Source organism: Phanerochaete carnosa (genome assembly GCF_000300595.1).
Source record: "Phanerochaete carnosa HHB-10118-sp unplaced genomic scaffold PHACAscaffold_3, whole genome shotgun sequence".
Taxonomy (NCBI): domain Eukaryota; kingdom Fungi; phylum Basidiomycota; class Agaricomycetes; order Polyporales; family Phanerochaetaceae; genus Phanerochaete; species Phanerochaete carnosa.
In genome coordinates this window covers 3,440,709-3,468,656 of record NW_006767630.1, presented here as the reverse complement: position 1 = coordinate 3,468,656, position 27,948 = coordinate 3,440,709, and the positions used below count along the sequence as shown (strand labels likewise).

At 52.4% G+C, this 27,948-nt stretch overlaps 12 protein-coding genes across 12 annotated transcripts; 5 read left to right on the top strand and 7 right to left on the bottom strand.

Annotated features, from left to right (window-relative positions):
* Positions 1-717: 717 nt before the first annotated feature.
* PHACADRAFT_140555 (uncharacterized protein) lies at positions 718-2,945 on the bottom strand. Its single transcript, XM_007393790.1, has 7 exons — positions 2,853-2,945; positions 2,700-2,799; positions 2,533-2,645; positions 2,327-2,479; positions 2,052-2,267; positions 1,023-1,997; positions 718-965 (listed from the first exon to the last, which is right to left on the bottom strand). The coding sequence occupies exons 1-7, from the start codon at positions 2,907-2,909 to the stop codon at positions 948-950; spliced, it is 1,632 nt and encodes a 543-aa protein (XP_007393852.1). The 5' UTR covers positions 2,910-2,945; the 3' UTR covers positions 718-947.
* Positions 2,946-4,437: 1,492 nt separating this feature from the next.
* PHACADRAFT_59783 (uncharacterized protein) lies at positions 4,438-4,783 on the bottom strand (the record flags this gene model as incomplete). The annotated part of the gene is made up of 2 exons (XM_007393789.1): positions 4,438-4,640; positions 4,702-4,783. Coding segments are annotated over 2 exons (285 nt in total), but the record flags the coding sequence as incomplete, so codon positions are not given.
* A 1,865-nt stretch (positions 4,784-6,648) lies between these two features.
* Positions 6,649-6,974, bottom strand: PHACADRAFT_58748 (uncharacterized protein; the record flags this gene model as incomplete). The annotated part of the gene is made up of 3 exons (XM_007393788.1): positions 6,649-6,730; positions 6,791-6,850; positions 6,910-6,974. Coding segments are annotated over 3 exons (207 nt in total), but the record flags the coding sequence as incomplete, so codon positions are not given.
* Positions 6,975-7,919: 945 nt separating this feature from the next.
* PHACADRAFT_252960 (uncharacterized protein) lies at positions 7,920-8,994 on the top strand. Its single transcript, XM_007393787.1, has one exon. It carries the CDS (start codon positions 8,265-8,267, stop codon positions 8,781-8,783), a length of 519 nt encoding a protein of 172 aa, XP_007393849.1. The 5' UTR covers positions 7,920-8,264; the 3' UTR covers positions 8,784-8,994.
* Positions 8,995-10,500: 1,506 nt separating this feature from the next.
* PHACADRAFT_252958 (uncharacterized protein) lies at positions 10,501-12,551 on the bottom strand. The gene is made up of 9 exons (XM_007393786.1): positions 12,461-12,551; positions 12,277-12,389; positions 12,162-12,230; positions 11,884-12,101; positions 11,717-11,824; positions 11,481-11,658; positions 11,224-11,417; positions 10,817-11,161; positions 10,501-10,754 (listed from the first exon to the last, which is right to left on the bottom strand). The coding sequence occupies exons 1-9, from the start codon at positions 12,480-12,482 to the stop codon at positions 10,598-10,600; spliced, it is 1,404 nt and encodes a 467-aa protein (XP_007393848.1). The 5' UTR covers positions 12,483-12,551; the 3' UTR covers positions 10,501-10,597.
* A 508-nt stretch (positions 12,552-13,059) lies between these two features.
* On the bottom strand, positions 13,060-14,624 carry PHACADRAFT_252956 (uncharacterized protein). Its single transcript, XM_007393785.1, has 8 exons — positions 14,490-14,624; positions 14,400-14,440; positions 14,148-14,344; positions 14,014-14,099; positions 13,692-13,963; positions 13,497-13,638; positions 13,242-13,435; positions 13,060-13,186 (listed from the first exon to the last, which is right to left on the bottom strand). The coding sequence occupies exons 1-8, from the start codon at positions 14,587-14,589 to the stop codon at positions 13,139-13,141; spliced, it is 1,080 nt and encodes a 359-aa protein (XP_007393847.1). The 5' UTR covers positions 14,590-14,624; the 3' UTR covers positions 13,060-13,138.
* Positions 14,625-15,294: 670 nt separating this feature from the next.
* PHACADRAFT_252954 (uncharacterized protein) lies at positions 15,295-15,913 on the top strand. Its single transcript, XM_007393784.1, has 3 exons — positions 15,295-15,382; positions 15,442-15,502; positions 15,573-15,913. The coding sequence occupies exons 1-3, from the start codon at positions 15,327-15,329 to the stop codon at positions 15,822-15,824; spliced, it is 369 nt and encodes a 122-aa protein (XP_007393846.1). The 5' UTR covers positions 15,295-15,326; the 3' UTR covers positions 15,825-15,913.
* Positions 15,914-16,049: 136 nt separating this feature from the next.
* On the top strand, positions 16,050-16,989 carry PHACADRAFT_207354 (uncharacterized protein). Its single transcript, XM_007393783.1, has 3 exons — positions 16,050-16,422; positions 16,483-16,556; positions 16,612-16,989. The coding sequence occupies exons 1-3, from the start codon at positions 16,279-16,281 to the stop codon at positions 16,805-16,807; spliced, it is 414 nt and encodes a 137-aa protein (XP_007393845.1). The 5' UTR covers positions 16,050-16,278; the 3' UTR covers positions 16,808-16,989.
* Positions 16,990-17,123: 134 nt separating this feature from the next.
* On the top strand, positions 17,124-17,820 carry PHACADRAFT_252953 (uncharacterized protein). Its single transcript, XM_007393782.1, has one exon. The coding sequence runs from the start codon at positions 17,329-17,331 to the stop codon at positions 17,698-17,700; it is 372 nt and encodes a 123-aa protein (XP_007393844.1). The 5' UTR covers positions 17,124-17,328; the 3' UTR covers positions 17,701-17,820.
* A 1,525-nt stretch (positions 17,821-19,345) lies between these two features.
* Positions 19,346-21,099, top strand: PHACADRAFT_252952 (uncharacterized protein; the record flags this gene model as incomplete). The annotated part of the gene is made up of 1 exon (XM_007393781.1): positions 19,346-21,099. A coding segment is annotated over exon 1 (485 nt), but the record flags the coding sequence as incomplete, so codon positions are not given.
* Positions 21,100-21,259: 160 nt separating this feature from the next.
* On the bottom strand, positions 21,260-23,707 carry PHACADRAFT_252949 (uncharacterized protein). The gene is made up of 14 exons (XM_007393780.1): positions 23,568-23,707; positions 23,398-23,506; positions 23,313-23,339; positions 23,076-23,261; positions 22,887-23,017; positions 22,821-22,838; positions 22,660-22,775; positions 22,477-22,600; positions 22,412-22,425; positions 22,185-22,351; positions 22,088-22,110; positions 21,950-22,031; positions 21,614-21,892; positions 21,260-21,549 (listed from the first exon to the last, which is right to left on the bottom strand). The coding sequence occupies exons 2-14, from the start codon at positions 23,445-23,447 to the stop codon at positions 21,468-21,470; spliced, it is 1,299 nt and encodes a 432-aa protein (XP_007393842.1). The 5' UTR covers positions 23,448-23,506; positions 23,568-23,707; the 3' UTR covers positions 21,260-21,467.
* Positions 23,708-25,725: 2,018 nt separating this feature from the next.
* PHACADRAFT_252948 (uncharacterized protein) lies at positions 25,726-27,735 on the bottom strand. The gene has a single exon (XM_007393779.1). It carries the CDS (start codon positions 26,787-26,789, stop codon positions 26,460-26,462), a length of 330 nt encoding a protein of 109 aa, XP_007393841.1. The 5' UTR covers positions 26,790-27,735; the 3' UTR covers positions 25,726-26,459.
* Positions 27,736-27,948: the final 213 nt, after the last annotated feature.

Here is a 27,948-nt window from a genome sequence, read left to right as displayed (position 1 = left end):
TGGACATCAGCTTGTTAACCCTGTCGAAATCCCACTGACAGGACTTACTGTCGCGACACTTGGAAGGCCGAGCACCCTGACTGCCAAGAGGACTTGGCCGCCTTCGAGGCCTATTGGAAGGGCTTCACCGAGGGAGAGAAAGGGTGCATTATATGATATCTGTGGATGATAGCAGTTCCTGATTCATTATGGATGTGTTCATAGAAGTTCAATAATCTTGCAGCTAAGGCAGTGAGTGTACGGATTTATAGGAGAGTTACTTGGCATACTAACAGCAGTGCAGAAGTGTCAGCTGAATCAGACAGCGGCGAGCATGGCATAAAGTCAGAAACGTCACATTCACATCATCTCGTGCTAACTAGCTGGAAATCACCATGCAGATACGAGCGGTGAGGTGAAGAGAGCTGCATAGATGGGGGTATTTATGGGTATGTGGTGTGCTACTGTATGAGATGCAGAGGGGAGGTGACCTGGGTGTGTAACCGTAGATAGCAGTATATCTGGGTGTGTCACAATTTATGAAGAGAAAATTGCGTAGATGGGGGTGCCTCACAGTCCAATACACCTACCGTGGTCTACCAAGTCGAGCACAGTAGATTTGAGTCAACCCGGGTAGATGTGATATTCACTGGGGTTTGCTAGCTGAGGCAGCCTTTCAAATGTAGTCCCCAAGCTTTAGCATCATCAAGTGAGCCACAACTCGCAAGTAAACTTTGTGGCGGTAAAGCATCTGCGTGGCAGCTGTTCATATTGATCATGCAAGTGCAATGCAGCAAGGAGGGTTAGGACATAAAGCCTTCTGTACGTGGCACTAAGCACTGCACATGTGCACTCAACTCTAGGGAGAGATTCATTGAAAATTCACTGCATACCGGTCTAATGCCAAGCAGCTTACACGCATTACCCAATCAGCCAGATCACTATTCTGGTAATACGTTTTTAGTAGCTCAAAGCCATTCGACGGTCTAAGCGGAAAGAGGTGAGTATCGGTCACAACGCAACAAGGTCCACTGAGTACTCACAGCTGGCGGCTTGGATGAAATGTCGTAAGTAATACGATTGACGCCCGCGACCTCGTTTGTGATACGCGACGATATCCTGCGGAGGACGTCGGTGGGGAAGCAGTACCAGTCCGCGGTCATAAAATCCTCTGACTGGACCGCGCGGAGCGCGATGACTTGCTCATACGTCCGCTTGTCGCCCATGACGCCGACCGCCTTGACGGGTAAGAGGACGGCGAACGCCTGGCTGATCTCATCGTAGAGGCCTGCCTTCCGGATTTCAGAGATGTAGATGTCATCCGCCTTCTGCAGAATCTGCACCTGTTCTAGCGTGACGGGGCCGAGGATGCGGATCGCAAGACCGGGGCCCGGGAAGGGGTGGCGCTGGACGAGATGTGCAGGGATGCCAAGCAGACGGCCGAGCGCGCGGACCTCGTCCTTGAACAGCTCGCGCAGGGGCTCGATAAGCTTGAGCTTCATGTCCTTGAGCAGACCGCCGACGTTGTGATGCGTCTTGATGGTCGCGCTGGGACCCTTGAAGCTGATGCTCTCGATGACATCAGGGTAGAGCGTGCCCTGGAGCAGCCATTCGACACGGCCCTTCTTCTCAGCACCCTTAAGCTCCTCCTCCTCAGCTTCCTTTTCGATCCGCGTAGCCTCACGCTCGAAGACGTGTATGAAGGTGTTGCCGATGATCTTACGCTTCTGCTCGGGGTCCTCGACGTCCTTGAGCTTGCCCAAGAACTCCTCCGAGGCATCGACGACTGTCAGCTTGACACCGAGGTCCTCGGAAAGCATCTTGTGGACCTGAGCAGCCTCATTCAGACGCAGGACGCCGTTGTCGACCATGATGGCATGGAAGCGATCGCCAATTGCCTCGTGCATGAGCTTGGCAGCAACGGTGCTGTCCACACCACCGCTGACCGCGCCGATGACACGACCCTTTAGCCCACAGATTTCTCGTATCCGGGAAATTTCCTTGCCAATGAACTCTTCCTGTAGCAAGACTCAGTTTTCATTCTCCTCGTTAGAGACTTAAAAAAGATGCACCATGGTCCAGTGAGGCTGGCACTGGCAAATGTTAAGGACGAAACGGCCGATAACCTCCTTTCCTCGTTTCGAGTGCGTGACCTCTGCATGGAACTGAATGCCGTAGAATGGCTTTGAGTTGTGAGTGACGGCGGCAAAGGGGGCAGTCTGAGTGCGACCGATGACATGGAAGTCTGACGGCAGAGACGAGAGCTGGTCTCCATGCGACATCCAAACCTAAACATAAACATCGCGTTCAATAGAATTGGAAGAGGAATCTTGATAGGTACACGTACCTGCATCTCATCGCCCAATCCCTCGAAGAGGGCATCCACAATGGAGCCGCTGGACTGGGCCTCGCCCTCAAACTTCACGACTTGCAGCTGAGCAAAACCATATTCCCGGTGATCGCATTTCGAAACAGCGCCCCCCATATTCCAGGCCATCTCCTACTTAGAAGAGTCGTCAGTCGTGGGACATCTGAGAGTAGAAATCTGCGAACCTGGAGACCATAGCAAATACCGAGAACGGGAACACCCAGCTCAAACACTGCAGGGTCAACGTGAGGAGCATCCGAATCATAGACAGAGTACGGCGAGCCAGAAAGAACGACACCTTCCCAGCGAGTGATTAGCCGCCGTAAAACTAAAGAGATCTCATTAGGCATACCCTTGGGCTTGAAATTCAAATCCTTGATCTTCTGGGTGCATGGCATCAGCTCAGCGTAGACCTTGAGCTCACGACATCTCCTCGTAATGAGATGGCTGTACTGGAGATGAATCTCGTCAGAAGTGTCTCAGAGTGCGGCATCGGCACCCCAACCTGTGAGCCAAAGTCGAGGATAAGAATCGTATCAAACTGGTCGTGAATCTCGGTCATCGTCGCGGTCGTCGTGCAAGCGTTTTTTGGTCAGGTGCTGATGCGCGCATGCTCATATTCAGTATTATCCCGCCCATCTGTCAGCGTCTAATCACATCCCGCTTCAAACTCCGAGAGATAAATACTGTCGGCCGGATCGACTGCTCTATTCACGGTCTCCGGCCAGCAAAGTCCGGACACCCCGCCGCGAGTGATATTCGGATTCAACGCAAAAATTCAGCATCGTGTAAAGCAGTATCTGTTACCATTTATCAATATTAGCGCCAACTTCCCATGGTATGGACAAGCGAAATCCCTTGAATTTTTGGAAAGGATTTCTGCACTTATTGCGTGAAGGTGGCGACCTCCTAAATCGACGACTTGCACCTTACGATCATCGCGCCATCACCGAGGGTTACTTCAAATTATCCATAACTGAGCAACTATCATGGCCCCTCCTCAGCAGCCCCAACCACTTCAGTATCTCACTCCTAGCACTCACTCCCAGCTCTGAGATTACTCTGCAGCACTCCCAGCATGGCAAGACGTGCGCCACAATTATACCCTAGCACAAAGCCGACATGCCAAATCGTCCTGGTGAAGCATGCACACACAACTAAGCTGCTCGCTGTGCTCAGACACGCTGTACATTGTTAAGATCTTCAATCCCCGTCATATGCATGGCTCTGACAACCCATAGTGCTACATCGCCGAAGCCAAGCTCACACTCATGGCAGACAGCTGCAGTTCAACCTGAAGAAGTGGCTAAGTATATTGCCCGAACCCTACAAGGCGACCTCAGAGGAATGAGAGCTAGTGTATTTCTAGGTTATGGCGTGGATATACCATAATGAGTGCCTCGTGAACAAGCACCTTGCATGTCTCCAGGGATCTGACACACCAATCTTCCACAGGTCTGGCACCCTGGACCTATCTGGAGCCAAACATCCTCATGCTGTCAACCTGTTCATTATTTTCTTGGAGTACATCTGTAATGCTATCCCGCCCATCACAATTGACTCTTCAGGAGCCTTCATGTCCTATCGATCTGCTAATGTGCTCTGTCACAAAAGCCACAGGGTCATTCATGTGGATGCAAATGAGGAGAGCTTTTCCCTTGTCCCTGCACACAAACTGAACAACTTGTGCTCACCAACTTTGCAAATTCTTGGACCCAGGATGCAGCTGATGATGAAAAGGGCCGGAAGGAGGCAAAGCTTGAGTGGAGCATTGCACACACACGTAAGGTCATGCTTTTCAAATTCAAGGACACCGGCCTACCTGTCCATGATGTTGCCAAGTTGCCATGTAGTCATTAGTATTATATCCTCAATTGCTCGCAGACAGTGATGTCAATTGGTTGTCGTTAGTGAATCCCAGCTGAACCATGACGTGACTGATCTTCTTGGAAATAGCATGCTGCAAGTGTTCCCGATCCTCATTAAAGTCAGACTCTTCGTGGACAACCATGTTATACAGGGTGATGCAAAGCTCAGCAACTGCAAATGTGCATGATTGGCCTGAGGTGAGATCCCAGAAGAGCAAGTTCTAGTGACTGACAGTCATTGATATAAACGTGAAGTTTGAGGGCAAGACCTTTCCTGACCATACCAGCTCCAACTCTGTTGACAGAGGCCTTAATGAGCATGGGGATCTGAGACAAGTATGAGTTTTGAAGTCCAGCATCTACAAGGAATGTCTTGGTGATGCTGTACACTGTACTGGGAAACACAATGTACGTTCGACAATAGTCTTTGTGTCTATTGAGCCAAACACTGCCAATGTACATTGCAGCATGAAACACCTGGCTTACCTTGTTTGTCGGCTTCGGACATCGTAAGATCTACCTTTTTGTGGAAAGCAGTATGCTTGATCTTTATGAGCTGGTTGAAGTTGGAGTCTTCATATATAACATCTGTAGGGTACATGTCCTCTGACACTGCACCCTCAGTCAAAATGTCTGGGATCACTGGTCAAATGTGCGAAAGCAATGTCAGAAAAAGAATCTGAATGCTCATAATAAGAGCACTTAACTTAGTCTCCCAGAGATAGACACTTACGGAGTAAGTGCTCAACTGCTCTTGCCAAGTGGGCCAAGTTCTCAAGAGAGATCATCTAGCCGCTTGGCAATCATGAGTGCATGCAGACTGACTGGTAAGTAACTAGGTAAGTTATTCTACTAATGATAGTAAGGAAATAGTGTAATCCATTTTCTTACATCACTTGCGCTACTTACTTTGAGCATCTCCTGACCAATTTCCTTCTTCTCATGATGATTCTAGGTTCTCAAGCCTCATGAGTAATCTAGATGCTACAAGATAATTCATTATTTTTTCTAACAGAGACTCCATGTCAGTTTGCTGCACTGGTGCTAGACTGTCAAAAGAGGGTGTCAGAAATTAATTTGTGCGGTTGTAGCCAAGGCTAAGGTACTGTATGAAGTGGGATAGGCATGTCATTTAGCTTCACATGTCTCAACCTGTCCTCCCAAGACCACCTGCATAACCTCAAGCTTATCCAAATATGCCTGCAGTGTAGCCAAGCTGCCATGAAGATACAGTATTAAAGAAGATTGATAATGTTTGCAGCATACTGGAGAAAACACAACATGAGCACCCTCTGCAAGCCTCCTCACCAAAGCAAAGTCTGCTGTGAACCCTACTATGACAGGCTTCACCCCAAACGACTTGGACTTCTCTGCCTTCTTCTCAGATCGCACGAGCACAGTGATGTTGAGTGTCACAATCTGCACTCAGATGTACGAGCAGGCAGCAGAGAACAGTCCCGTCAATATACACTGCACAGAGCCAGACACCTCAGATAAGATTGCAGCTGGTGCAGCTGCTTAAACAATGTACCAGTCACATCAATGAGGGACATAGGAGTCTTTGATGGCATGGTGTTCAAGAAATTTGGAAGCTAGTATAGCAGAACTGACAAGGTTGCACTCCAAGTTACCGTATACTCTCAACACTCTGTCACACACACCAGTCTGTGCGTGAGCTCACAGGGTCATCAATCAAAGTTCAAACTGTGTACGCACCACATGCTCTATGCTAATGCATGAGAAAGCTGCGTCCCACACAAGCTCAGGCCTCAGGCCCCTTTCAGTAACCCGTGAGTTTGCAAACTCAGACCCAAGCACTAGTGTGACCAATAAGTGACAAGCCTGTGACTATACGTGACAGCCGTGAAAGCACCATTCTGCCGCGTCGCGCAGGGCGGGGAGCAGGCCCTGAGTTTGTCTGAGGCTGGTGAGTGCAGAAATTATGATATGGTCCCCTGAAATAGTACTGCTGCAAAGAAATGACAAGCTTGGAAATAACAGTGGTCAAGATGAGTAATGAGAGCTTCAAGAGCAGGACTTTGTGCATTTTTCACTGTTCAGCACAGGCCAGAAGGGTTGCCCTAGGTATTACCCTAGCTGATGCTATGGATGCAGCAGGGACTTGTCTTGGACGGCAGAGGCTTGCTTGCAGACGGAGGGCATCACTTTGACTAAGTGGAATTACATGTGCAAGTGACAGTGGGGTGACTGGGCCGGCATGCCAGAACTCGCGTGAGTTTTGAAACTCACGGGTTACTGAAAGGGGCCTCATAAAATTACGTGTCGGCTTATGATCATTCAGACGTTTAACACATCCAAGAAACATGATGCATAGATCATATGATAGCTAAATAGTCATAACATAGAAGTGGTCAGAGGAGGGGGCAGCGTGCCCATACGAGGCTGACATCTACTTGGAAGACTTGGAGACATGGGCAACGTGTACTGCAAGTACCTGTTGCCACTGTCATAGTACATTGACCCATTCAGGTTGTTGTAGTAGTAGCTCCCATCACTAAACACATCAGAGGTCAGCAGGCAGGGGACAATGTTGCAAAAGCACCAAGACACCTACGAGTTAGAGTAGTGGTAGCCGCTAGAGCTGCTCCTGCCGTCGCGGTGGCAGTAGTGGTTGCTCTGGAGAACATAGGGGGGTCAGCGTCGTTGCTTGGAAGCGCAGAAGTCGAGGTACACACCTGGCTGTTGGTTCCACTGCTGGTTGTAGAGTAGCCGTCACTGCCCCAACTGTAGTTTCCCTTGGCCATGGTGAAGAGCTCGAAGGATGTCAGAAGGTAGTTGGGAGTATGTGTATAAGAGAGCTACTATCCACAGTGGGGTATATATAGCATGAAGTCACGTGCCACGCGACGCGTCTCGGCAAGTCCCGACACCGCGTTTCCGTGACGCGTCACACGCGCAGAATCTGATTGGCCCCTGGTGGCTCGGCCAGAATACGAGAATCTAACAAGGGAGCATGAGAGAACGCACTCGAGGAATGGCAGCAACAACGCCACGAAGCTATCGGGATTTGATGGCGGTGTCGGTGTCGGCATCTTGCGAAAGGTGCCGCGCCTGTTTCTGGTCATCCGGATTATTGTAGGGGTCATATCCGCCAAGAATATCACCGCCCAGCCTCCGGCTGTATATTCAGGAGCCCTCCCAGCTTACTACCGCACCAAACTCTCGAGCCCTCATTGGCGATATCAAGTCGGAACATGGTGACAGGGCGCATCCATATCAATGTCATTCCTGAAGACGTCTTCTACCGAATATTCGACGAATTCCTTTGCAAACGAAGTATCTGTTCCTGCTCTCTAGTGTCCAAGAGATGGCGGTCCATGACGTTCCTCCACACCTTCTGCTCTCTTTCGCTCATAGTCAAGTCCGAGAAGTACCCGGGCCCTCCAGGCTGGACGACCAACCATTACGTGCAAGATCTCTTGCAGAACCTTTCTTCCCGTCCATTCAGCACATTGTCCGGCGCCTGACGCTGCAGTGGGGTGGCGACGAAGGAAACCCCATCGAGTTCAACTTTGTCGATTTCATCCCTTCCTTCTCCACTCTATCCAGCCTTACGCTACGGGGAATGGTGGCCAAGAGGCTTCCGGCCTCATACCGCGATGCTATAGGCCTGCTATCACTCGACACTCTCACCGTCCACGGCATTTTCCGGCCTTGGGTACCCCGATTCCACGGAGTCTCGGCGCTTTGCGACGTGCTGAGCATGTTTGGTTCGTTGCGGGCCTTGGTCTTGCGCAATCTGCACCAATGGGTAGGGGATTTCGTCAAACCCCCTCCCCCTATCAAGTGGCAGGCCTGGACCTTGCCGCGGCCGTCTTCACTCGTCTTGGACACCATCACCCTCAGGACATTCCCACATAAGAAGACTGGCATTCTGGAGTCAATCAGAGACCTAGATGTCATGCGGTTAGGGTATCAGTGGCCGGCCGCCGACATCATCCGGTCCTGTAATCGCGGCCTGAAAAAGCTGAGTATTGCTCTGGACTATGAGCTATACCAGGTCCGTGGTAAAGAGCTGGTGCGCAGGCATGGTATGTATTGTATTTGCCGGCATCGTCGTCGTTAATCTCAATGCCCCTCGTTGCTCTCCATGCACAGGTTATGTGGTGCATGACCTGTCACCATTCCACGCGCTGAAGGTCCTGGTGCTGGGTATTAAACCCCGAGTGGAGTTGGTGCCTTACTATTCAGGCGAGCCTTTAGAAGATCCGCACGAAGCGATCGAAATAGCAACGGCGACAATTCGTACACTTGCCGACAGCGCATCCCTCGACTACATCGAGCTCCGCTTCTGGAAATGTCAAAGTAATTTTCCCAACTTGAAGAAGGTGTTTAACCAGGCTGGGGATCAAGTTGCAGTGCTCGAGTCCATACTGCTGCATTGCGTGGAGGCGGGGCGTGTCAGCCATGTGCGGCTTAGGCTGTATGGGGGGGACTACGCAAATCTGGAGTTCTCTCCGACAGCTCTCTTCCCTTCTTCAGACTACGCTTCTACTCTCTTCCCGGAGCTCTTTGAGCATGGTGTTCTCTATGCATACGACGGTTAGAACGGGGACAGAAAGCAATTGGAGGCCGGATCATCTTCGAGCGTCAACGATACAGTCACTGCAGCGCCTCTTCCTGTCAATCGTCGGTTTGACGTTCTCGTGGTCTTTCAAGTGTACTTCAGTGGTTCGCTGCTCTTAGTGTACCGCTGAAAAGATGTAAATTCAACAGAAATTTCCCATTAGTCAAATGATATCACAGTAACCTTTCAAATTATCTAATAGCACTTCCCCATGCGTTTGATTTTGCGAACACTGGTCTCCGGGAACAGGCACGACTCGGTCATGAAACAGACTCAACAACAGAGAGAACCGCTTCGGCGCGGGGATAGCAAGATCTGGGAGAATGCTAAGGCTACGGCTGTAAGCACAGCTCCGCTGTTCTTCATCCCTGCGGTCAGCCTCCCGGAGCTTTGACGGAGATGATTTCGATGACGGCGAACAGAATGCCGGGCGCGGCGGTGATGAGAATAGGGCTTCGATACCGCCCAGCACACTTGAGCGCATTGACGATTCTGCGCAGGCGGGCTGTCTGATGGCCCCCACATCCTGACAATTACTAACATAGGCCCAACCGTGAGTTGAATAGACCTGGATAGGATTATCATCCTTCATGGGATGGGACTGGATGGTACTGTCGCAGAAGTTCCATCTACGTTGGGCGCAGCGCCACAGACGACCGCTGTCCCGATCGCTACACTAGTAATCAGATCGCAGCCCAGTGGCCTGTACGTACGTTCCCTTCCGCATAGTTACGCATTCGGTTCGCACAGTATTGCGTCAGATGCACAGATATGTGGTTATCGGAGCACCACAGAACCTGTCGTCGGCTCAATAACGGAATTTGCCTCAGAAGCCGCCATAAACGATAAGGGAGCTCGTGTTATCGACTATATGCGACATAAGTCAGTATATACGTGGGGTATATAATGAGCTAAAAGGGGACTTAGCACTCACCAGCGACGTTGAAGACAGGCATGGCCTAAAACATTTGGTAGAGCGTTGCATCGCATAAGAGAGCACGTTTTTATCTAAATTTCGGAGCTAACACCGAGCGCAGGCCGCGCGCTGCGACTGCAATATTGGCTGCAGACACGGACACAGGAACTAATACCACGACTGTGGATTATTGCAGCAGGAAGTCGTCATGATGTGATGAACTCTGTTGCCATGCAAGAGAACGGCTCTGCCACAGTCAGAGTGGATAGAGACGGCTCGGGATTGCATGACGTAGCAACACAGACTGGAGAAACGAATATATCAACAACAATCGCGGGAGACAGTAGTATACCTGTTTGGCAATCGGATCACCCTGGTTATGCCAAGCGACTTCCGAAGTCAGTCGACGGATACTTACTAGTAGCGACAATCCATAACACGCGATATAGTGAGATGAGTTAACAAAGTAGAGATTTCACCTTACCACAGCAATCCCTCGCAACAGCCTCGCACCGGGACGTGTCTGATCATGGTCCCCCCTCAATACGATAGAGTTTATGGCCGATTCGGAATATGAAGTACCACGGAGGTGCCACCAGTTCTATAAGGATAAGCTATGCAAGAAGGATCATGTCGGAACTGCGTACTGCGAATGAAACAAAGCACTCACCGCTTTACCAGAGTCGGCAGCCACCGCCAGTGAATTATATGAGCCCGAAACATAGCATTTACATTCAAAGTCACATGGTTTACATAGCAAATTGCTGCAGTCATTGTGTAGGTATGAGATGTCCAGCATGAGGTTTCAGAGTCCGGTTAAGATAACAACAAACGAGCGCGTGAAAGCGTGCGAGAGCGGGATATAGACAAGGTACATGTCATGATTTGCGGTGTGGTGGATCGTTCGGGATAGGCGGTGGCGGGAGCATACGGCGTGACGAGCTCGTGGCAGTTGCCTGTGCGTAGTCTGGAGGCGGCATGTCTCTATGCGGGTTCTCGTCTGGCCATGGGGCGTGTGCGCTCGCGACGATGTACCTGCGCAAAACCAGCGTGAGCAACCGACGAAACCCAATCGTGCACGTCACGGCCACACGCACCCCGACTCTACGTCCCCTGACGTCCCCGTCCCCAAAATCGTTGATGTGTCGAAGGTCGACGCACCATGCGGGCCGGCCGCGTGCGTCGAAGGGCTCAGTGGCGTACGTTTGTGCACGGAGTTCACGACCGGGAAGGGCTCGATGGCAAAGGGGTCGTCCGCGGCAGAGAGGACGTCACCGCCTTTGGACTCGTTGCCGGGCCGCAAGTACTGGATGCGGTCCAACCCCCGGCGCGACCGCCGGCGGTAGAAGAGGAATGCGCCCAGGCCAATGAGGGCAAGAACCACGACGCCAGCAACGACACCGCCGATGACTGGTCCAGATGAGGAATGGTGCGTAGTGCTGCTAGGGAGAAGCGCAAAGCGTCAGTTGATTGTAACTCACGCACAAGGGGTTACGTGACTCACCCGCCGCCATTATCTCCCGGAGCCTTCGTGGAAGCAGCGCTCGAGGAAGATGTCGGCGAAGAGCTGATGGTCGTGCTACTGGCGTCTGGCTGTGACCAATTAGACACTACGAACTTGTCTAGGTCCAGGAAAGTGCTGTCCACGTTCGCGATAGTAACATTATGTTGGCCATTGGATAAGCCGCCCGCCCAATACTGCGTATTACCAAAGGATTGTTCTTTGAGTTCCCGCAAGCCGAAACAGATCGGAGTGCTCACCAGGAGATTTTGGTAGCGGATCCCGATATATGACGGAGTAGTGCCATTCAAAATGAGGGGCTGTGCGCTGTCGAGAGAAACAGAAAATAATCCATGGTTCGTTGAGGTAGCGCCGTAAATCGAAATGGCATTGCCCGTGAAGATCACGGATGCGGATGCGTTCATAACGTTTGTACGGCTGTAGGTATAGAAGACGTTAGCAAAACATGGCAGAGCAGCTATTGGAGCGTACATACTGCATAGTCTGATTATAGTAGTTGTCCTGTAAGCCGTTTGGCGAGGTGTCCCAGCCAATGGAATATTCGGCGTGGTCGTCATCCCAGACGGTATCCTGAGACTGCGTACTGCCAACAACGCATTAGCATCGGGTCAACTTTCCAACACCGCACGGACACTGATTTACCTCGCGTTCCCGTCCCCAGAAGTGATGATGACATAATCGAGGTCTACATACGCTGGTGTCGATGTGCTGTACTTGTTCTGCAGCGCGATTTGGTGCTGTTCCGAGGTATCCAGACCCGTTTGGCTGAACAGCGTCGCGTTGAAGATGTTGATGTTGGCAGACCCGCTGTAGCCGTTTGCAGTTGTGGTTGCGCCGTCGATAGTCACAGCATAGACGTCCTAGATGTTGCCCGAGCAACTCAACAGCCGTTGGCAATCAAGGAGAACATGCTGACGCACATGATTTGGACGCTTGGCTCCGAAGATGTACACAGCAGAGCCGTTGAAGGTCACCGTAGCAGCGGCGCCCTAAACCGCATGAGCTGATGGTCGAGATCATCCGTCCGCCACTTACAAATTGCTCGGTCGGGTGGAACGTGCGGTCTGTGTAATTCGTCCAGAAGGGGTCTGTGTGAGAAGAATCGGTCCACCACTGGTCATACTGGACAAGAGGACTTGCGTCGTCGACTATATTTCGGCAGGAGAAGGACCGTAGTCAGCATTCGTCGCCTGAGGCACAAGAAGCCGCATCCACGTACTCGTCACGTTATATACCGGCATCTTACGGGATCGCGTAATATGATAGGCGATATTTTCAAGGCACAGTCTGAGGGCCGCCTGGGCGCCGGGGGACGGGCGAGGAAGAGGGCGGGGGGCCGCAGGGGGCGGGAGGAAGGAAGGAGCGCAAGTGTAAGTGTGCACAGCTGCCCCGTAGGCTGTTCAACGGCGGCAACCGGCAAGACGGCGAGCTAGACGACATTTGGACCATCTGCATCAATGTCCATGATAGATGTACCGAAGCCTTAAACGCGGTGTGCCTATTGATGCGCCCCTCCCTAGTAAGCGCGACGCGCCTGTTGATGCGCCCCTCTCTAAGAATGAAGCACGCGTCTGCCTCTCTCATAGCAATCGTTGACCGTCTCCGAGCTAAATATCACTTACTGTCAGGAGAGACCAGCCAACGGGTTTGAGTGCATCGTTCTGACCTAGGGCAACCATGACATCTGCTCTTAGCTGTTCAGTTCCTGCCACACAACGAGAACACACGGCAGTCGCTGTGCACTGTGGGAGGCTGGAGCGCAAAAAGATATCGGTCGCTCATTCGCAGGCTGCACCGAGGACCACGAAGTGTGATTCAGGTTCGGGTAGCTTGTGTATTGGCATGATATATCTAGAAGTACATATACCGACACGATTCATTCTTTTGCTTCCCACATTCAGATCCTAGGGAAGTGACCTTCGAGGGGGTAGCGACCGTACAAGTTCTGCGACGAAGCACTTCAACCCTAGTTCACGCCGAGCTCAAGAGGATGTGCTTACGACAGGCTTCGGCTTCGTGCCAATGATATCTTCCACCTTCTCGAGGATAGCCGGCGTGAGCTTGGGAATGACCTCGAGCGCCTTGAGATTGTCGAGGACCTGCTCCGGCTTACTCGCGCCGAGGACGACGGACGATGTGTGCTGCTTTGTGCATAGCCACGCGAGCGCGAGGTGCTGCACCTTGCAGTTGAGCTCTGTCACAGCGCAAAACAGTGTGGGTATGCGTGAAGTGAGAGATTGCCGGAGCGCACGTACCCTTCTCAGCGAAGCTGGAGAGCTCCCGGACCTTGGCGATGTCGGCCTGACCCTCAGGACTCTGCAACCACAGGCGCATCGTGTCGAACTGTGCCTCCTTCTCAGTCGCGAAACGCGAGTCTGGTGGTAGGCCATCGTTATACTTTGACATCCGCTTAGTAACGTAACACTGCCTTCACAAGCTGAGTAACCGACCTTGCCAGTGAGGAGGCCCTGTGCCAAGCCAGAGAAGATGGTCGTGCCGTAGTCGTATTTGCGGTATAGGGGTTCGAACTCTTTCTCGGGTCGTTCGCGGTGGAACATATGGTGCTTGCACTGCTCCACGACGGGCGCTATGAGGTTCAGCTTATGTGCGACGTGGAATGCCTCCTCGATCTCGCGTGCGCTCCACTCAGATGTGCCCCAGTAGAAGGCCCAACCCTTCTCAATCACCCAGTTGAACGCCCGCACAACCTCTTCCATCGGAGCTGGGTGTGGCATGAGCGGCAGACGTTGACGAATGGCGCGGCGTGCTTACTGGTCGGGTCGGGACGGTGCGCAAAAATCACATCAACATAGTCGAGCTGGAGACGCTCCAGCGCCTCCTTGGTTCCCTCGATGATGCTGACGACATTCAATTCAGGTCCTGATTTTCCGAAGCTATTCACTTACTGCTTGCGAGAAAGACCACCATCATTAGGTCCCCGGCGAGTACCCCAGAAGATCTTTGTTGTGACGATGAGGTCAGTTCGACGAAGATTAAGCTCCTTGAGAGCGCGCCCGATCTGCCTCTCAGATTCACCCTTGGCGTACGTTTCGGCAGTATCAATCATGTTGATACCGTTCTCGAAGGCAACTTTGATGATTTCCTGCGATCATAGCGTCATTATCGTTGCGCTTCGCGCGATGCGGGCGGGCGAGTACCTTTACGGGATCGCCCTTGACGGACCCTCCGAGTGTGAGCCCTGCAACACAGTCAGCAGCACACTTGGATCGACTTAACGCGACGCTTACATGCTCCGAGCGAAAAGAGTGGCACGCGCAGACCACTCGAGCCCAGGCGGCGGAAGGGCATGCCCTTGGGGTCGTATACCGGCTTGAGTTCATCAGACATTGTGGAAGATTCTCGACGTGCGAGTCAGAAGGCCGGGAGACGAGAATCACCAGCGCATGCCTGGTCGTCTCTCTTATAACCTCGAGTTTGGCGTGTAAATATAAAAACTTCCCAACCGGAGAATGCTCGGTTTGCTTGCTAATCATCGTGGACGATGGACGCCGCCGGCGGGCCGCATGGATAGCCGACAGGGTGGTTGACTGAAGTATCATATGACCCGCCGTGTGGGACAGATTGTAATATTCTGCTGTGCTTGCTGTGGTGTGGGCACTATCGCACAGATGCTGGTCAAGCCGTACCGGGACTTAGCGCGTACGAGATCCTTGTGCGAAGACCTCACTTTGACAATTATTTCTCACAAAGAGCGTGGGAATGACAGGTTCCCTTTATGAGCGTGTCGCGTCGCTGGTGGTCTCTGCGGGCTCCCCATCGTCCTGCCCACTTCTATCAACTCTTAGAGCGACATCCGACGCGTATATTCTCATCATGTTCTGGCACGACGACCCCTTAGACTTTTATTACGGCTTCGGGGGCGGTTTCGGCGTCAACCGCCGAGGCTTTGCTGCTGTCTCTCAGCGCGCGCGCGACGCGCGAGCAGCTGTCAGCGATTTCTGACCTCTTCGCGTATTTTACTGCAACTGACGCGTGTGTCGCAGGCTGAAAGCATTTTCCTTGAGTATTTGGCCGCCGCAGACACAAGCAAGGGCTCTGCTACCGAAGAGATCATCCAGTTCCACATGATTCCCGACATGCGCAAGGCGTTCAGTAGGTTTTTCAGGGAGCACAGTTGCAAGTACGTCTGTTTTGTACATCTCATCACTGCCCGAAACGCAAACAATAATTTTGAACCAGAGCAACATCCCGACAAGTCACCAGGGCAGAGCAAGATAAGATTAACCCCACAAGGAAGTCGGTGCGTTCGTCGACGCGTCTATCCGAACGTCTGGCCCTGACCTGATTGGCTTTGCATCTTCGACGCACAGCTGATGTGGTACACATCGGTCACCGTCACTCCTGCCGCGCAAAAGGCGTACGTTGAGAAGTATCCTGCCAAGGTCGAAGAATTCAAGAAGAGGCGCGAGGCCGTCTTAGCCGCACGGAACGCAAGAAACGCGAGCGCGAGCAAGACTGCTGCGACGCAGGACCAGCCTGCGGCGAGTGATTCTGAACTCAAATGCACCGCAACCGAGCAGCCCCAGCCCTCTGTAACCCAGATTAAGAAAGTCAAGGCTTAAACCTCATGCTCTGCTCTCCTCTTCCAAAGTCTCAACACTGTCGGAATGTTACGCTCCCTTAATCTTACTGTACGTCCTGTATAGTCCTCCTACACACTTACAATACCTTCTGTGACTCGCGTATTGACCTGGAAACCGAAACGCTGAGACGATCATCCTCGGCGTGCTGTTCTAGTGAGTTCTCGCTGCCTCAGTGGAGTATCAGACACTGACCTACCCTTGCTAAAGCTCGTATCTCGCGTGATTCGTGTAACGTCAGAACGCGCAATCTTATGACCTCACCTGACTTTGAGAGTTGGCATTTTTGACAGTGCCGTTGAAATCCGCTGTACAGCCTCATCGGGACACTGACAGCGGTGGGAGTAAGGCTTACCCCCCATCGCAGAAGCATTTATAGTCTTCAGTTGTCTTGACTACTCAGACTCGGGTCTGAAACTCACCTCTCCTGCTAACCATGTCCCTCAGCCAACTAACGTGCCCAGGCTGGTCACCGACGACGAGCCAATCGAGATGCCCAGCGACACCAGAAGAAGATGCAGCATTCACCGCGATGTGGACGCTCGGCTGGAGGCAGCTGCCATGCGGGGTTAATAGCCAGGTGGGTCTCGGGCACCGCAGTTTCTGTCGCACACTCGACTCGGAGCTGAAGCTTTCGCAGAACAACCATTACTGTAGATTTCAGTATGTGACAGCGGGTGGCGATTGGCAGCAGACATACCGATACTACAATGCGTGCGTCTCTTGCGATAATCGCGTTGATTGGCCCGCTCACCAGCGTTTGACGCAGCAACGGGTCGTACTATTATAGAGGCTCCTCGAACAAGGGCTTCTACTACGACCGTGTAAAGAAGAGGCAGCATATTTCGACGTACGGCGCCAACGGCGAGCTTACAGAGCGCGAGTATCTGCCCATGGAAGTTGAAGAGACTATCATGGTGCCGGTAGACGCCTTTGGTGAGATCCCAATGGAGGTAGATGAATAGGAAGCCAAGTAGAAGAGCAAGAGGGCAAGATCGAAGAAGCTTGTCTATGTACCCTTGATATGACATATGGAAGCTTTGTGGTGAGGAACTGTAAGTCTCACGCTTCCGGGGAGCAGATTATATCATTGTTGTATTGGGGCGGCTTCAACTAACTCAGCTCCATAACATACACAACAGCGAAGAGCTTGGATGCTCGTGGCCCATCCTCGTCCGAGCTAGTGCGGACCCGAGACAGACTCCTTACGGAACCCTGCAATCCTCGCTCATCGGTTTTAGCTAATTAGCAGATACGTGCGACACATTTAAGGGGTCTTACAGGGTCTTACAGGGTCTTACAGGTGTATACTAAGAGGTTTGATGCCCTTGTGGCGCGCCGCGTTCGGTAGATTCTATGATCCAGGATGAAACACCTTATGCCAGTCGCGGTCCGCCATTAATAGCCCCTCTACTTGCCTCATAATTCAAGCCTCCCACGGTTCTCTCCCTACATACTCGTGCTGAGCCACTCAAGCTTGAGCAGCATGCCCCTCCTGCCGAGAGTTAAGAAAGAACTCCAAGACGCCATCCTGACTTCCGACATACCCAACACTAAAGATTTGATCGATTTCGTCAACAACTTCGCCTCTGATGCAGACATCGATGCGATAAAGGGGCTCCTCAATGCCGCGAAGAGCGTGAGCGCGCTGAAGACCTTCCGAATGATGAGACGAGAGGCGCAGACGAAGAGACATTGCGTACGCTGCCACGGCTCTTACGGAGGAGAGCAATACCGACAAGAGCTGCCTCATTCCACACGTCTTCGAGTCCGACTGTTACTTCACAGGCGGGGCGTCAGACGGGGAGAAGATATATGGGTACATGGGACTGTGTTGCATGGACCTAGAGCTCCATGAGGGAGGGGCAGGCAATGCGAACTATCTAAACGTGAAAGAGATGGGATCGTGCTTTGTTGGGACGCACACCACAAACATCGAGGAAGCCGAAGACGAGTACAACAATGTGAACATCGTTCCCTGCAAGCAGGACGGCTCTGGAAAGTGCACAAACGCATTTTTGAAGCCGCACTCGCCGCACTTCCGCTAACAAACGATCGGCGGTGAGCGTCCCCGTAACATCCTTGTATCGCGTCTCGCTCATCTTATTCCAGCCACGCGACAAAGGGCAGCTGAAGGGAGATCCCCGAGTACGGCATAAAGTTCCTGTTCAATCTATGGCATAGAGACAAATGCATGCTTTTCTCGGAAATGGCGAGTGTGTACTCACGCACATACGGCGAGTCGTTTGAACGCAACAGGAGTTCATAAGCACGACACAAGTTCAATTCAACCTGTATTATGTTCACATGCAATGGTTGGCTTCGTGTCTTCACTAGCTCACAGCTGATGTGGCATGGGTCGGTCACGGTCACTCCGATCCTGCCGCGCAGAAGGCGTACATCAAGAAATATCCTGCAAAGATCGAGGAGATCAAGAAGAAGCGTGAGGCCGCCTTGGCTGAGAAGGACACGAGCGCGAATAAGGCCGCTGTGACGCAGACTCGGCCAGTCGCAAGCGGGTCCCACCAGAAACTCGCCGCAACGGATGCAGGCTTGCATTAAGTCAGCGAACAGGCGCCACATCCCGGTGTATCTCAACATCATTAGAATTTTATGCTCTGGTAGTCCAGGTATACGTTCTGTATCGCCCTCTCGCAGACCTTGCCCCCGTAATATTGATACTCTACTGTTGCTTATTCATTAACCACAATCTGAAGCGCTGCCGGTGACTGTCCTCAGCATGATGCTCTGCCAAGCTCTCGTTGCTTTCTTCGAAATTCCAGGGACTGAAATGTGTCCCAGAGCCACAGAATCTGACCTCTGACGACCAAAACTTTGTCTTTGCTGCAAGTTCTTACCGCGCATGACGTCATGTCGCACAATCCTTTGGACAGAGTCACGGCGGATGCTAGCGGTGACGGATTAGGAGCATATATGGCCCTCGATCGAACCTCAAACTCTCCTGCGAACCATGGGTTCCAAACAATCAACGTTCCCAGTGTGGTCGCCTCCAACGACCCATCCAGGGTGCCCAGCGACGCTCGCAGAAGATATTGCATTCACCGCGGAGTGGACGCGCGGGTGGAAGCAGCTACCGTGTAGGGTGTTCAATCGATGCATGTCCGACAGGCTGGTGAGTCTATGGGCACTGCAATTTCCACCGTACACTAGAGCTGAAGCTCTGGCAGGAGGAGCACGTCTGCCATTTTATATATATGGGAAGGAACGGCGAGTGGATGATTAATAGCGGATAAGTAGGACGAACTTTATAGTTTGCTGATAGACATACTGCGTACGGAAGAGCAGTACTAATGTTAGGGTGTGGGTTAATGTCTAGAATGCAATAGAGCAGTAGAATGGGCGGGCGGGACGACGTCAGGGACGTGCTTGAGGGCGCACCGTAACCCAGATCTGGAAGGGACGCATCTTGCTTCCGCTTGACACCAGGACCCGGGATACCGCTCGCCTCGCGGAAGTATTGATTGGCGTTCACTCCACCATGCGTCATTGAGCAACCAGTTCCTCTGTTGCCAGCTGTTGCCAGCCCAGTTTATTCTCTCTCTTCATCTCTCTCCGGCATCCAGAAACTTGACGACACGGCAAAGACATGAAACGCGAGCCTGCTTCTGAGTCCCGCGGGAGCACGCCTGCCCAAGACAGCGATCTCGAGGGTGCTGAGGTCCTCACGCAAACCACGCACACGGAGAGGATCGTATCCGCTACATTCACCGACGATGCGAGCTGGGAAGACGAACCAGAATATAACCTAGCAAATCCATACGAAGTTTCGCCCTCACCACTTGCAAACGGCAGGTCGACCTTCGCGCGGAAGCGCAAGCCAATGGCTAAGAAGAATTCCGTCGCTCAGCCGGGCACGATTCGCAGGGGCTTTGCAAGGGCGAAAGGCAGCCTCTCAGATAACATTCCCCCACTTGTTAATGTCAACGGCGAGCAAGTCCGGCACGCAATCAACGATGGCGCTTTCTACACGCTCGAATACTCTTTTGACGTGCTCAAGACCTCTCTCCGCCTCCTGCGCAAACCCCTTTCTTTCCTCCTCTTCCTATACCTCCTCGCATACCTCCTCACCCTCGCCTCGAGCGCGTTCCGGACCCTGTTCGCCCCCATGTGCTGGATCCCGGGTCTATCACGCACGCCGATATGCTACACCCCGCCCACGCCGCCAAAGGTACCCAAGTGGGCGGACTACGCGAAGCTCGCGGAAATGGAGAGCTCGACGTTCGAGCAGCTCCTCGACTCCACCGTGGGCAACTCGGCGCTGAGCCTCGAGATCAAAAAGGCCGAGATGGCGACACAGGACCTCGTCGCGCTTGTCAAGGCCAGCGACTTCACGAGCAAGGACATGCTCGCGAGTCATCTCGAGGGTTTTGTGGAGGCTGCCAAGAGAACGGGACGCGGTTTGCAGAGGTTCAGCGCGCGTGTCGGCGGCGCGGTAGACAGGTATGCGTCTACGGTATCCTTACGTAATTTTTACTCTGACACGCTTGTAGCATCGTCGCCGTCAACGACCACGCGTTCCACACCATCCAGGACCACGTCAAGTCCAAGTCCGCGCTGAGCCTGCTCAACCCGTTCAGCACCGCGCTCACGACGCAGCAGGTGGTCACGCAGACCTTCGCGGACGCGATGTCTGTGCTCTCCGCGCAGATGCAGCGCGTCGTGCTCGAGGCAGAGGTGAACATGCGCAACCTCGACGCGCTCGAGGAGCAGCTCTTGACGCTGCACGAGATGGTGCACCGCGAGAACAGGACGGTCTCGGCTGCGAAGGAGGAGCTCCTCGCCGAACTCTGGACCGCCCTTGGCGGGAACAAGCGCAAGCTCCGCGGGCTGAACGGCCACCTGTTTCTCCTCCGCAACATCGGCGCGTATCGTTCACGTGCGGCTGCACATGTCGCCGCGGCGCTCCAGGCGCTTGAGGGCATGAGTGAGGACATGGAGGACCTCCGCGAGCGCGTGGCTGCGCCGGAACTCATTGGCGAAAGGATCCCCGTTGAGGTGCACATGAAGAGCATCAGAGCGGGCCTGGAGAGGCTCCAGCAAGGTAGGACCCGCGCACAGGAGCGCGAGGAGGAGACTGTACGGCGGTTGCTTGGCGTAGAGGAGGAGGATAGTTGAACGACGACGACACTGACAAACACGGAACGCTGTACTATTTATCATATTAGTGATTTATGTAGCAAGTAGCTGAGTGCTGAGTTTTCTTGGAATCAAATTTTTGATTGTGCTCTCTTCGGCGTCAGGTACTACTGTGCACTCTGAACAGAACTTGGTGATGCATATACGCACATGAATTGGTCAATGGCAGAAGGTATATAACCAATGGTTTAGTTGTGTGAATGACGACAACGCATAGGCGAGTCACTATACAGGATACTGCGTAAGAAGAAAACTAACGCTACCCGACGCGGCTTGTCTCAGCTGAGCAGTGTCCAGAATGTTCATGTATGGGTAAGGAATGATGTCGTAAACGGGAGGTTTGAAGTGATAAGGATTCTGCTCTGGGTAGCAGCGATAAACCTCTCATGGCATGTATGTACATATACGATGCACTGTTCCTACATCTCCGAGATCCTCTCTTCGGTTCGGAATGTTGACATAAGTACATCAATCGTCGATTAAAGACTCAATAAGGCTGCGACCAGCCTCAGATCGAGGCTTAAAGACCGCACCGAAAGGCACAGGGTGGCTGATGAAATATTCGCAAGCGAGTTGTCAAAACCTCTGCCTCTGCCAGATTAAGCGGAACTCACACTACGAATCCGGATGTATACTCTCCGCTCGGTTCGACGACTTTTCCAGCATCGTCTACAGGCTTCTCAATGTTGTATATGGCTAGAATGTGCACCATGGCAATCCAGATGGAGGCCATAGCGAAGTCATTTCCCGGACAGATGCGCCTACCGAAGCCGAACACAGCCATATTGGTGGCGTCCAACGTCGTTTTGCTGAGCTGTCCGTCCGGCGTGAGCCAGCGCGTGGGGTCGAAAGTGTCCGGGCTCGGGAAGCGGGCTGGATCATGCAAGATTGCCCTATACGAGGAACAGCATGAGTACAGGTGGGAAACTGGGGCAAGCGGGACCGAGCACCATGCGTTGCTGACCACCGCAGCACCTGCTGGGATATGATAGCCATTATATTCATCATCAACCATCACGCGATGCGCTATCCCTGAATGCGTGTGTGAGTTATCCCTTCTAGCGGTAATATGCTACTACTAGACGCACCGAGCGGAGCTACAGGACGCCACCTTCCAGAGCCGGTAGAGTGAGTAAGAAGGCTTGCCGTTGTTTCAGTCACTATTGGTCTATCACTAAAACGTACCTCAGGACTTCGTACATAATGGCCGCGACGTAAGGCAAGCTGTCGCGGTAAGTGAAGTCCGGAAGACAGGCACTTCCAACGACACGGTCGATCTGTTCTTGAGCAGTAGACTGCACGGCGGGATTCATGACCATGGCGAGTATGAAAGTCCCAAGAGCAGAAGCAGTCTACGAGGAGAATTAGCCTGAGGCCATTCAGCAACAAGATAATTGTAGCATCAAACTCACGCTATCCGCACCCCCTACAGTTGATGGTGTCAGCGGTTGGCGTATCCAGATGCCAGGAGACTCACCTAGGTAGGCCACTCCTGTGACATTTTGAATAACGCGTTCGCGCTTTGACTTCTCCAAGTCCTCCTTGTCGTCCATATTTCCCAGAAGGGTTGCAGCAACGCAAGGCTCTGCGATTCCTTGAAGCTAGCGATCAAGTATGGCACGTCAGCGTCTGACCATTTATAATGCAACTTAGCCTTTACCAAAGCCTTTTTGACAAACTCGATTGGCTGCTCAAACATTAATGTTAAATGCTCGTTTAAGTCCGCCGCCTCATGCTTGAATTGCCCGCCCGGAGCCCACGACGGTATGTACCGCACTAGTCAATTGAGCAGTGTACTCTGCCAGTACGGCTCGGACTTACTCAGTGGTATAGAGTCGACTAGTATACGATCAGCAAAGTCCCACGAACGGTACGGTAAAGGCTCACCCATGTACGACCCTGGCGTGGCTGCCACCAGTAAACGATTTATAGCTTTCTCAGCTAAGAGCACATATAGATTGTTGTGATCTTGAATCTCCATGCCAAACGTGATACCAAGTATAATCGCGCCCGCGAAGCTGTTACCCCAATGCTAGTCACGATTTAAGAGATGGATTTCCATTAATCTCCACTTACACGCGAAGACTCTGCATGAAGTCGTGAGTTGTAAGAAGGCGAATGGTAAGCTTTCTGGCTTCTTTGGCCATTCTAGGATGGTAATTCTCGACTACTTGACCGTGGTAATGCTGGTGGAAGATACGACGGTGTTCTCGCCAGTCGTCACCATATCCCAAGAACGCAAAAGCCCTATCTCCGCCGACACTGGAGTAAAGTGAGTGTCGCATATAATCTGACGACCGCATAGACACTTACAAGTCATGAACCACGACTAGGTGCTGTCTACAACATGATGTCTGAACGTGGAATCTTCCCTGATGACCGGAATGGATCGCCATACCTGTCGGAATAAAAGGAAGATCGCTTCTCAAGCAGATCCACCGCGGCCATGGCTGAGTTGAGAACTACGACAGAGCCACCCAAAAGGCGCAGATAAATAATGTCCGAGTCTGACAATGTGCGATGGAGCCTGGTGAAGAAGCCGTCGTGTAAAGTAGAAGATCCACATACTATATTCACGACCCCATCGCTGGTATGTCAACCACCCACGCCCATCGCGAGGCACATCCAACACGTTCCCCAAGATTGGCAGTCCCTTCGGGCCAGGAGGAAAACGGTGCTGCTTCCTTAGGATAAAGTATATCACAACGCTCGCTTTACAGCCTGTACCGCTGGCGCATAATTTACTTCGACGACGAGCCGGAGAAGCCTAAACCCCTCATTTTATCCATCCGCCGGTCCGACTCGTTCGCTGTAGTTCACTTGTGCAGGCTTTTGAGAGCTCTCACCTTGCTTCCAGCAGCATTGTACGAATGTAGCAGACAGAAAGACCAGGAATCTATCATTCACGAAGTTGTCTACGATGACGAGATGCTCATCTAAGCGACAGTGACATGCTGCTGTGTCTTGTCACGCGCCATCGTCTCATACAGGAAAATGCACGTTGTAACTGGACTTCCTCGCTGGTGCGGCTGCTGCTGCGCTTCAAGGAATCATCGCAACTCACCACTGCTTCTCGCGTCGCTCACCCACGGACGCGCGAGACAGACACCGCTGACTCGGTTGATGCGGATGACTCTGCATGTAATAATGTTAATAGGCGAAAATCTGCAGCTTCCGTCATTTAATTTGACAGGTGAGCCACCGCGTCATTCCTTTCTATAGCCATGCGTGCTAACTAGAATCGCAGAAACCCTTCGCGTCTTCCTGAATCTACGATGGATTTCAAAATGCGTCACGTTTCCTCTGTACAATTGCGATAAACAATGGGACGCGCGTTCTTCTACTCGATGAAATCCCGGCGGGCCCAACGTTTCCACTTCGTATCCAGGTACAATGAAAGTTCTGGAGCCAATTCATCCGAAAAGCATGTGTAATACGTCGCTTATCTTTCCATTGATATGTATGCCAGGCTTCTGGAAGCTGAGCTTGGCGCGTGGTACTTCCTGCCACATAGCGGGAAGTCAGGTGCAGATTGGGCTGGCAGCCGTGATGTCAAGTTTATAAGCTAGTACCGGACACCGGTAAGCCGCAGCATTTTCTGCTAGCCACCGAGATGGCTCCTGAAGTTCTGTATTTCAGCAGTCTGGTAGCTGTCCTCATCGCGCTTTCGCGTCGAGCCGATCTGGGAATCTCACCAGCATCTCTTGTACTTGAACTTTCGCCACAATGATGACAACCAGAGGTAGGTAGCGAATCTGGATACGCTGTCTTTCGTACTGTAACCAGTCACTACAGCAAAGTGGCGACACGTGGACGTGAATACCCAAGCACAGAAAAGAACGACGTACCGCGCACCAGAGCTTTCCTCCTAGCCAGGGTCAGATAATCTGCAGCAGCTGCGCGTACAACTCTCCGTTGTCGTCCGTCCGCGACACCGGGCAGCCATCCAGCTTTGGCAAGCTCGCGAGGGCAGGAGCACTCAACAGCCCCTTCAACACGTCTTAATGGGGCGCAAGCAGGCCAGAATGGACTTTGCAGGACTTCGCTCGCGCGGCGAGCACAACATCGCCCCCGTTGAACCAAAGGCTAGCATGATGTTCGCCGACCGCTTTTACTGCACCTTCTCTGGCGGAACCGCGGGCTTTTCAACCTTTGACCTCTTGATCGGCGCGTCCTAGGTATCGGTGCGGCTGCGGCTGCGTGTGGATCTTCTCATCACCGGTCGAAAGAGAGGTCGTGGAGGTCAGAGTGCATTGGCGCAGTGCGATCGCGTGAGCGCTCCTTACGTGAACACGATGATGACCGCGTAGCAGCGCGAAAGTTTTGTTGAACGGCCCCACATAGACTTGAAATACCGCCATCCACGCCAGCCGTATCCTACGGCTTCAGACCTCAGGTTGACATCAGAAAGGCTTGATTCACACTGTCGTTCACTCGTCGCCACATGAGCTCGCAGTCTGGGAGGCTCAATTTCTTTCCTTCAAAAAGCTAAGCTTTTGCATTCTCCGTCTACTGTAGCTATACGCTACCTAGTCACCGAAACATCTGCAGAACAAACCGTATGTATTGTGACTTATCGCACAGCGGCTTGCAATGAAGGAAAGCGTGACACGCTCTACTCACCTCTTAATGCCAGCCGTTGAGGAGATGGTGACTACGCGGGCATGCATTGTATGCGGACGAGACAATTATGCCCTGCGAGTTAAGGTTCCTAGCCAAATCTTTCCTGGATGTCTACACTCTTAGGCTGATAAGATGTTCGATAGACAATAGTATGTGTGTAGCACGAACATGGAAAGCTATGCTGTCTATCATTCTGTGATCTATGTAGTTAATAGTTGAGTGCTGATTTTCTTGTAAATGAGTATCTGATTGTGCTCTCTTTGGTTACAGGTTGCGCAAGACTATTCGCGCCTGTTGTGCAAACTCCGAACAGGATCCCCGAACTATATGCGATGCATGTACTCGCCTGAACCGGTCAACATCAAGGATATGCTCCTATATACGTGCCACAAATTTGTAGTTCATCCGATGTATCCGGCCCAACCGATCCGCTTATTGGGAAGCTTCCAAGTGAAGGCATCACAGCACGAATCAAACAGCGCGAACGGCGGTGCTTACCAGTTGCATGTAGAAAGTGTCCCAGCCTTCCTGGAACTCGAGGAAAAGATCACACCCAGAGAGCCGAGGATCCGAGGCGCACATCGCAGAGTTGAAGTTGGTCCAGACAACGCGATCATCTGGGAGTAGGAGGATATTTCGTCTATCGATGTCACCGTGTCGCACGTAGGCCGCATGAATGGTGTAGAGAGATCTGATAGCTTTCTCCGCCAGCTCGTATGTCACGCTCTCGGGAGAGTGTCCGCGCATCCGGGAAGTACTCTAGGAGGATGCCCTTCGGGAAACGACCCTCCTGGGCCTTTCGCAGAAGGTCTTTAATGCTCCTCGACTCGCAATAGGTTAGGTGAGGCGCGACACGAGCTCGTCAGGGAGAGCTATGCTTGGCAAGGGTGGAGGAGAATGATATTCCGTGAAAGTAGATGCCTCGTTCTGCGTCGTTTCCTCATCGCACTCCGCAATAACAAAGGGATATCGATCACTCATCGACCAGAAGACATTAATCCCGGTTCGTCGCACGATGTTGAATGCCGCTTGCTTCAACTGCGGCGTATCGAGACTTTCGATATCGTGGTAAGGGACGAGATTGTAAATCGGTGGAGACGCATCGTATGGGTTCTTTTCGGGACAACAGCGATAGATGTCCAAGGTGTTATAGATGGCTGTCGTCATTCTGAAGCGGTGCGCCAGGGAGAAAATCAGATCCAAGAGACCGCGTTATATGCGAGCTGGAGAACAAGGTTCATTAACGTTCATTTATGAGTATTGTCCTCTTTTGCGAATGGCGTCACAAGAACCGCTTGATCCGATCGACGGTGGCCGCCCAATCGATGTGGCGCACGCGGTGACTGTACTGGCCGTATGAGTGTTCGCAGGAACTGTAAATTTCGAACACGAAGGTGTACCGTGATGCGACCTGTGCGCGAGGCACCTGCGTTGAGGAAGGGGAGGCACGCAGCATGAAAGGTGTCAGCTAAATAGATGAACTTCTGCTGTATGTAAGTACTATGCTAGTTCTGTGTGCAGAAGTCAGAGACATGCCAAGGAGGTGTTGACTGAGGTAGAAGTACCGGACAAGGCGAGGGCGGACAAGCGCCTGGGGCAGTAATTTCTCACGTCGGGACTATAAATCTCAGGAAACTGCGTTGTATACGGGGACGCCAGCCAAATTTCTGATACCTGGTGCATGATAGCGAACGCACAATTCTTATATTTCCTTGCAACAATGCATTCACGCGTCACAGCAAAGCACGAGCTCGCGGCTCTTCGATCTTGATCTCCCGCTCCTCGACCTTGACTGGAGTCTCGGGGAAGGCGTCCACCGGCACCTCCGTGGTGTCGTCGTCTTCCATAGGCAGATACTCGCGCTCCAGGAGTTCGTTGTTGGCGCCGTAGATCGAGATATGCTGCCTCCTGTTGACAGGGTCATGATAGAAGCCCCTGTTGGAGGAGCCCCTATAGTAGTACGACCCGCCTCTACGCCAAACGCCTGTCAGTGAGCCAGAAGCAACGAAACCGACTGCAACAAATGCACTCGTTGTAGTATCGGTATGTCTGCACCCACTCTCCGTCTTATACAGAGGTTTACAGTAGTGGTTTGTCCGTGGCAGCTTCAGCTCGAACATGCGGTTGACAATGTGTGACGCCCACACTCACCCGGCTGTTGACCCCGCACGGCAGCTGCTTCCAACCGAGCGTCCACATCGCGGTCAACGCTGCGTCTTCTTCTAGCGTCGCTGGGCAGTTTGGATGGGTCGTCGGAGGCGACCATCCGTCGCAATAAACGCAGCATCCAACTTCTGGGATTGTGCGATATGACGTATGCGGTAGA

Excerpts from the sequence above, each read along its gene's own strand:
- PHACADRAFT_252953 (XM_007393782.1), top strand. The coding sequence starts at position 17,329 with ATGCCCCTCCTGCCGAGAGTTAAGAAAGAACTCCAAGACGCCATCCTG.
- PHACADRAFT_252949 (XM_007393780.1), bottom strand. The coding sequence starts at position 23,447 with ATGGCCGCGGTGGATCTGCTTGAGAAGCGATCTTCCTTTTATTCCGAC. Across the intron at positions 23,018-23,075 it reads TTCATGCAGAGTCTTCGCGT|CTTCGCGGGCGCGATTATAC; the intron begins GTAAGTGGAGAT and ends TTGGGGTAACAG. Across the intron at positions 22,032-22,087 it reads GCGTCCTGTAGCTCCGCTCG|GGATAGCGCATCGCGTGATG; the intron begins GTGCGTCTAGTA and ends ACACGCATTCAG.
- PHACADRAFT_207354 (XM_007393783.1), top strand. The coding sequence starts at position 16,279 with ATGTCCCTCAGCCAACTAACGTGCCCAGGCTGGTCACCGACGACGAGC. Across the intron at positions 16,423-16,482 it reads CATGCGGGGTTAATAGCCAG|AACAACCATTACTGTAGATT; the intron begins GTGGGTCTCGGG and ends AAGCTTTCGCAG. Across the intron at positions 16,557-16,611 it reads ACATACCGATACTACAATGC|CAACGGGTCGTACTATTATA; the intron begins GTGCGTCTCTTG and ends CGTTTGACGCAG.
- PHACADRAFT_252960 (XM_007393787.1), top strand. The coding sequence starts at position 8,265 with ATGGTATGTATTGTATTTGCCGGCATCGTCGTCGTTAATCTCAATGCC.
- PHACADRAFT_140555 (XM_007393790.1), bottom strand. The coding sequence starts at position 2,909 with ATGACCGAGATTCACGACCAGTTTGATACGATTCTTATCCTCGACTTT. Across the intron at positions 2,268-2,326 it reads GATTGGGCGATGAGATGCAG|GTTTGGATGTCGCATGGAGA; the intron begins GTACGTGTACCT and ends GTTTATGTTTAG. Across the intron at positions 1,998-2,051 it reads GCCAGCCTCACTGGACCATG|GAAGAGTTCATTGGCAAGGA; the intron begins GTGCATCTTTTT and ends GTCTTGCTACAG.
- PHACADRAFT_252958 (XM_007393786.1), bottom strand. The coding sequence starts at position 12,482 with ATGCCGGTATATAACGTGACGA. Across the intron at positions 12,231-12,276 it reads TCCACCCGACCGAGCAATTT|GGCGCCGCTGCTACGGTGAC; the intron begins GTAAGTGGCGGA and ends CATGCGGTTTAG. Across the intron at positions 12,102-12,161 it reads GAGCCAAGCGTCCAAATCAT|GACGTCTATGCTGTGACTAT; the intron begins GTGCGTCAGCAT and ends GGCAACATCTAG.
- PHACADRAFT_252956 (XM_007393785.1), bottom strand. The coding sequence starts at position 14,589 with ATGTCTGATGAACTCAAGCCGGTATACGACCCCAAGGGCATGCCCTTC. Across the intron at positions 14,345-14,399 it reads TCAAGGGCGATCCCGTAAAG|GAAATCATCAAAGTTGCCTT; the intron begins GTACTCGCCCGC and ends CTATGATCGCAG. Across the intron at positions 13,187-13,241 it reads GCACGAAGCCGAAGCCTGTC|AACTTGTACGGTCGCTACCC; the intron begins GTAAGCACATCC and ends GCTTCGTCGCAG.
- PHACADRAFT_252954 (XM_007393784.1), top strand. The coding sequence starts at position 15,327 with ATGATTCCCGACATGCGCAAGGCGTTCAGTAGGTTTTTCAGGGAGCAC. Across the intron at positions 15,383-15,441 it reads TTCAGGGAGCACAGTTGCAA|AGCAACATCCCGACAAGTCA; the intron begins GTACGTCTGTTT and ends ATTTTGAACCAG. Across the intron at positions 15,503-15,572 it reads TTAACCCCACAAGGAAGTCG|CTGATGTGGTACACATCGGT; the intron begins GTGCGTTCGTCG and ends TTCGACGCACAG.
- PHACADRAFT_252948 (XM_007393779.1), bottom strand. The coding sequence starts at position 26,789 with ATGACGACAGCCATCTATAACACCTTGGACATCTATCGCTGTTGTCCC.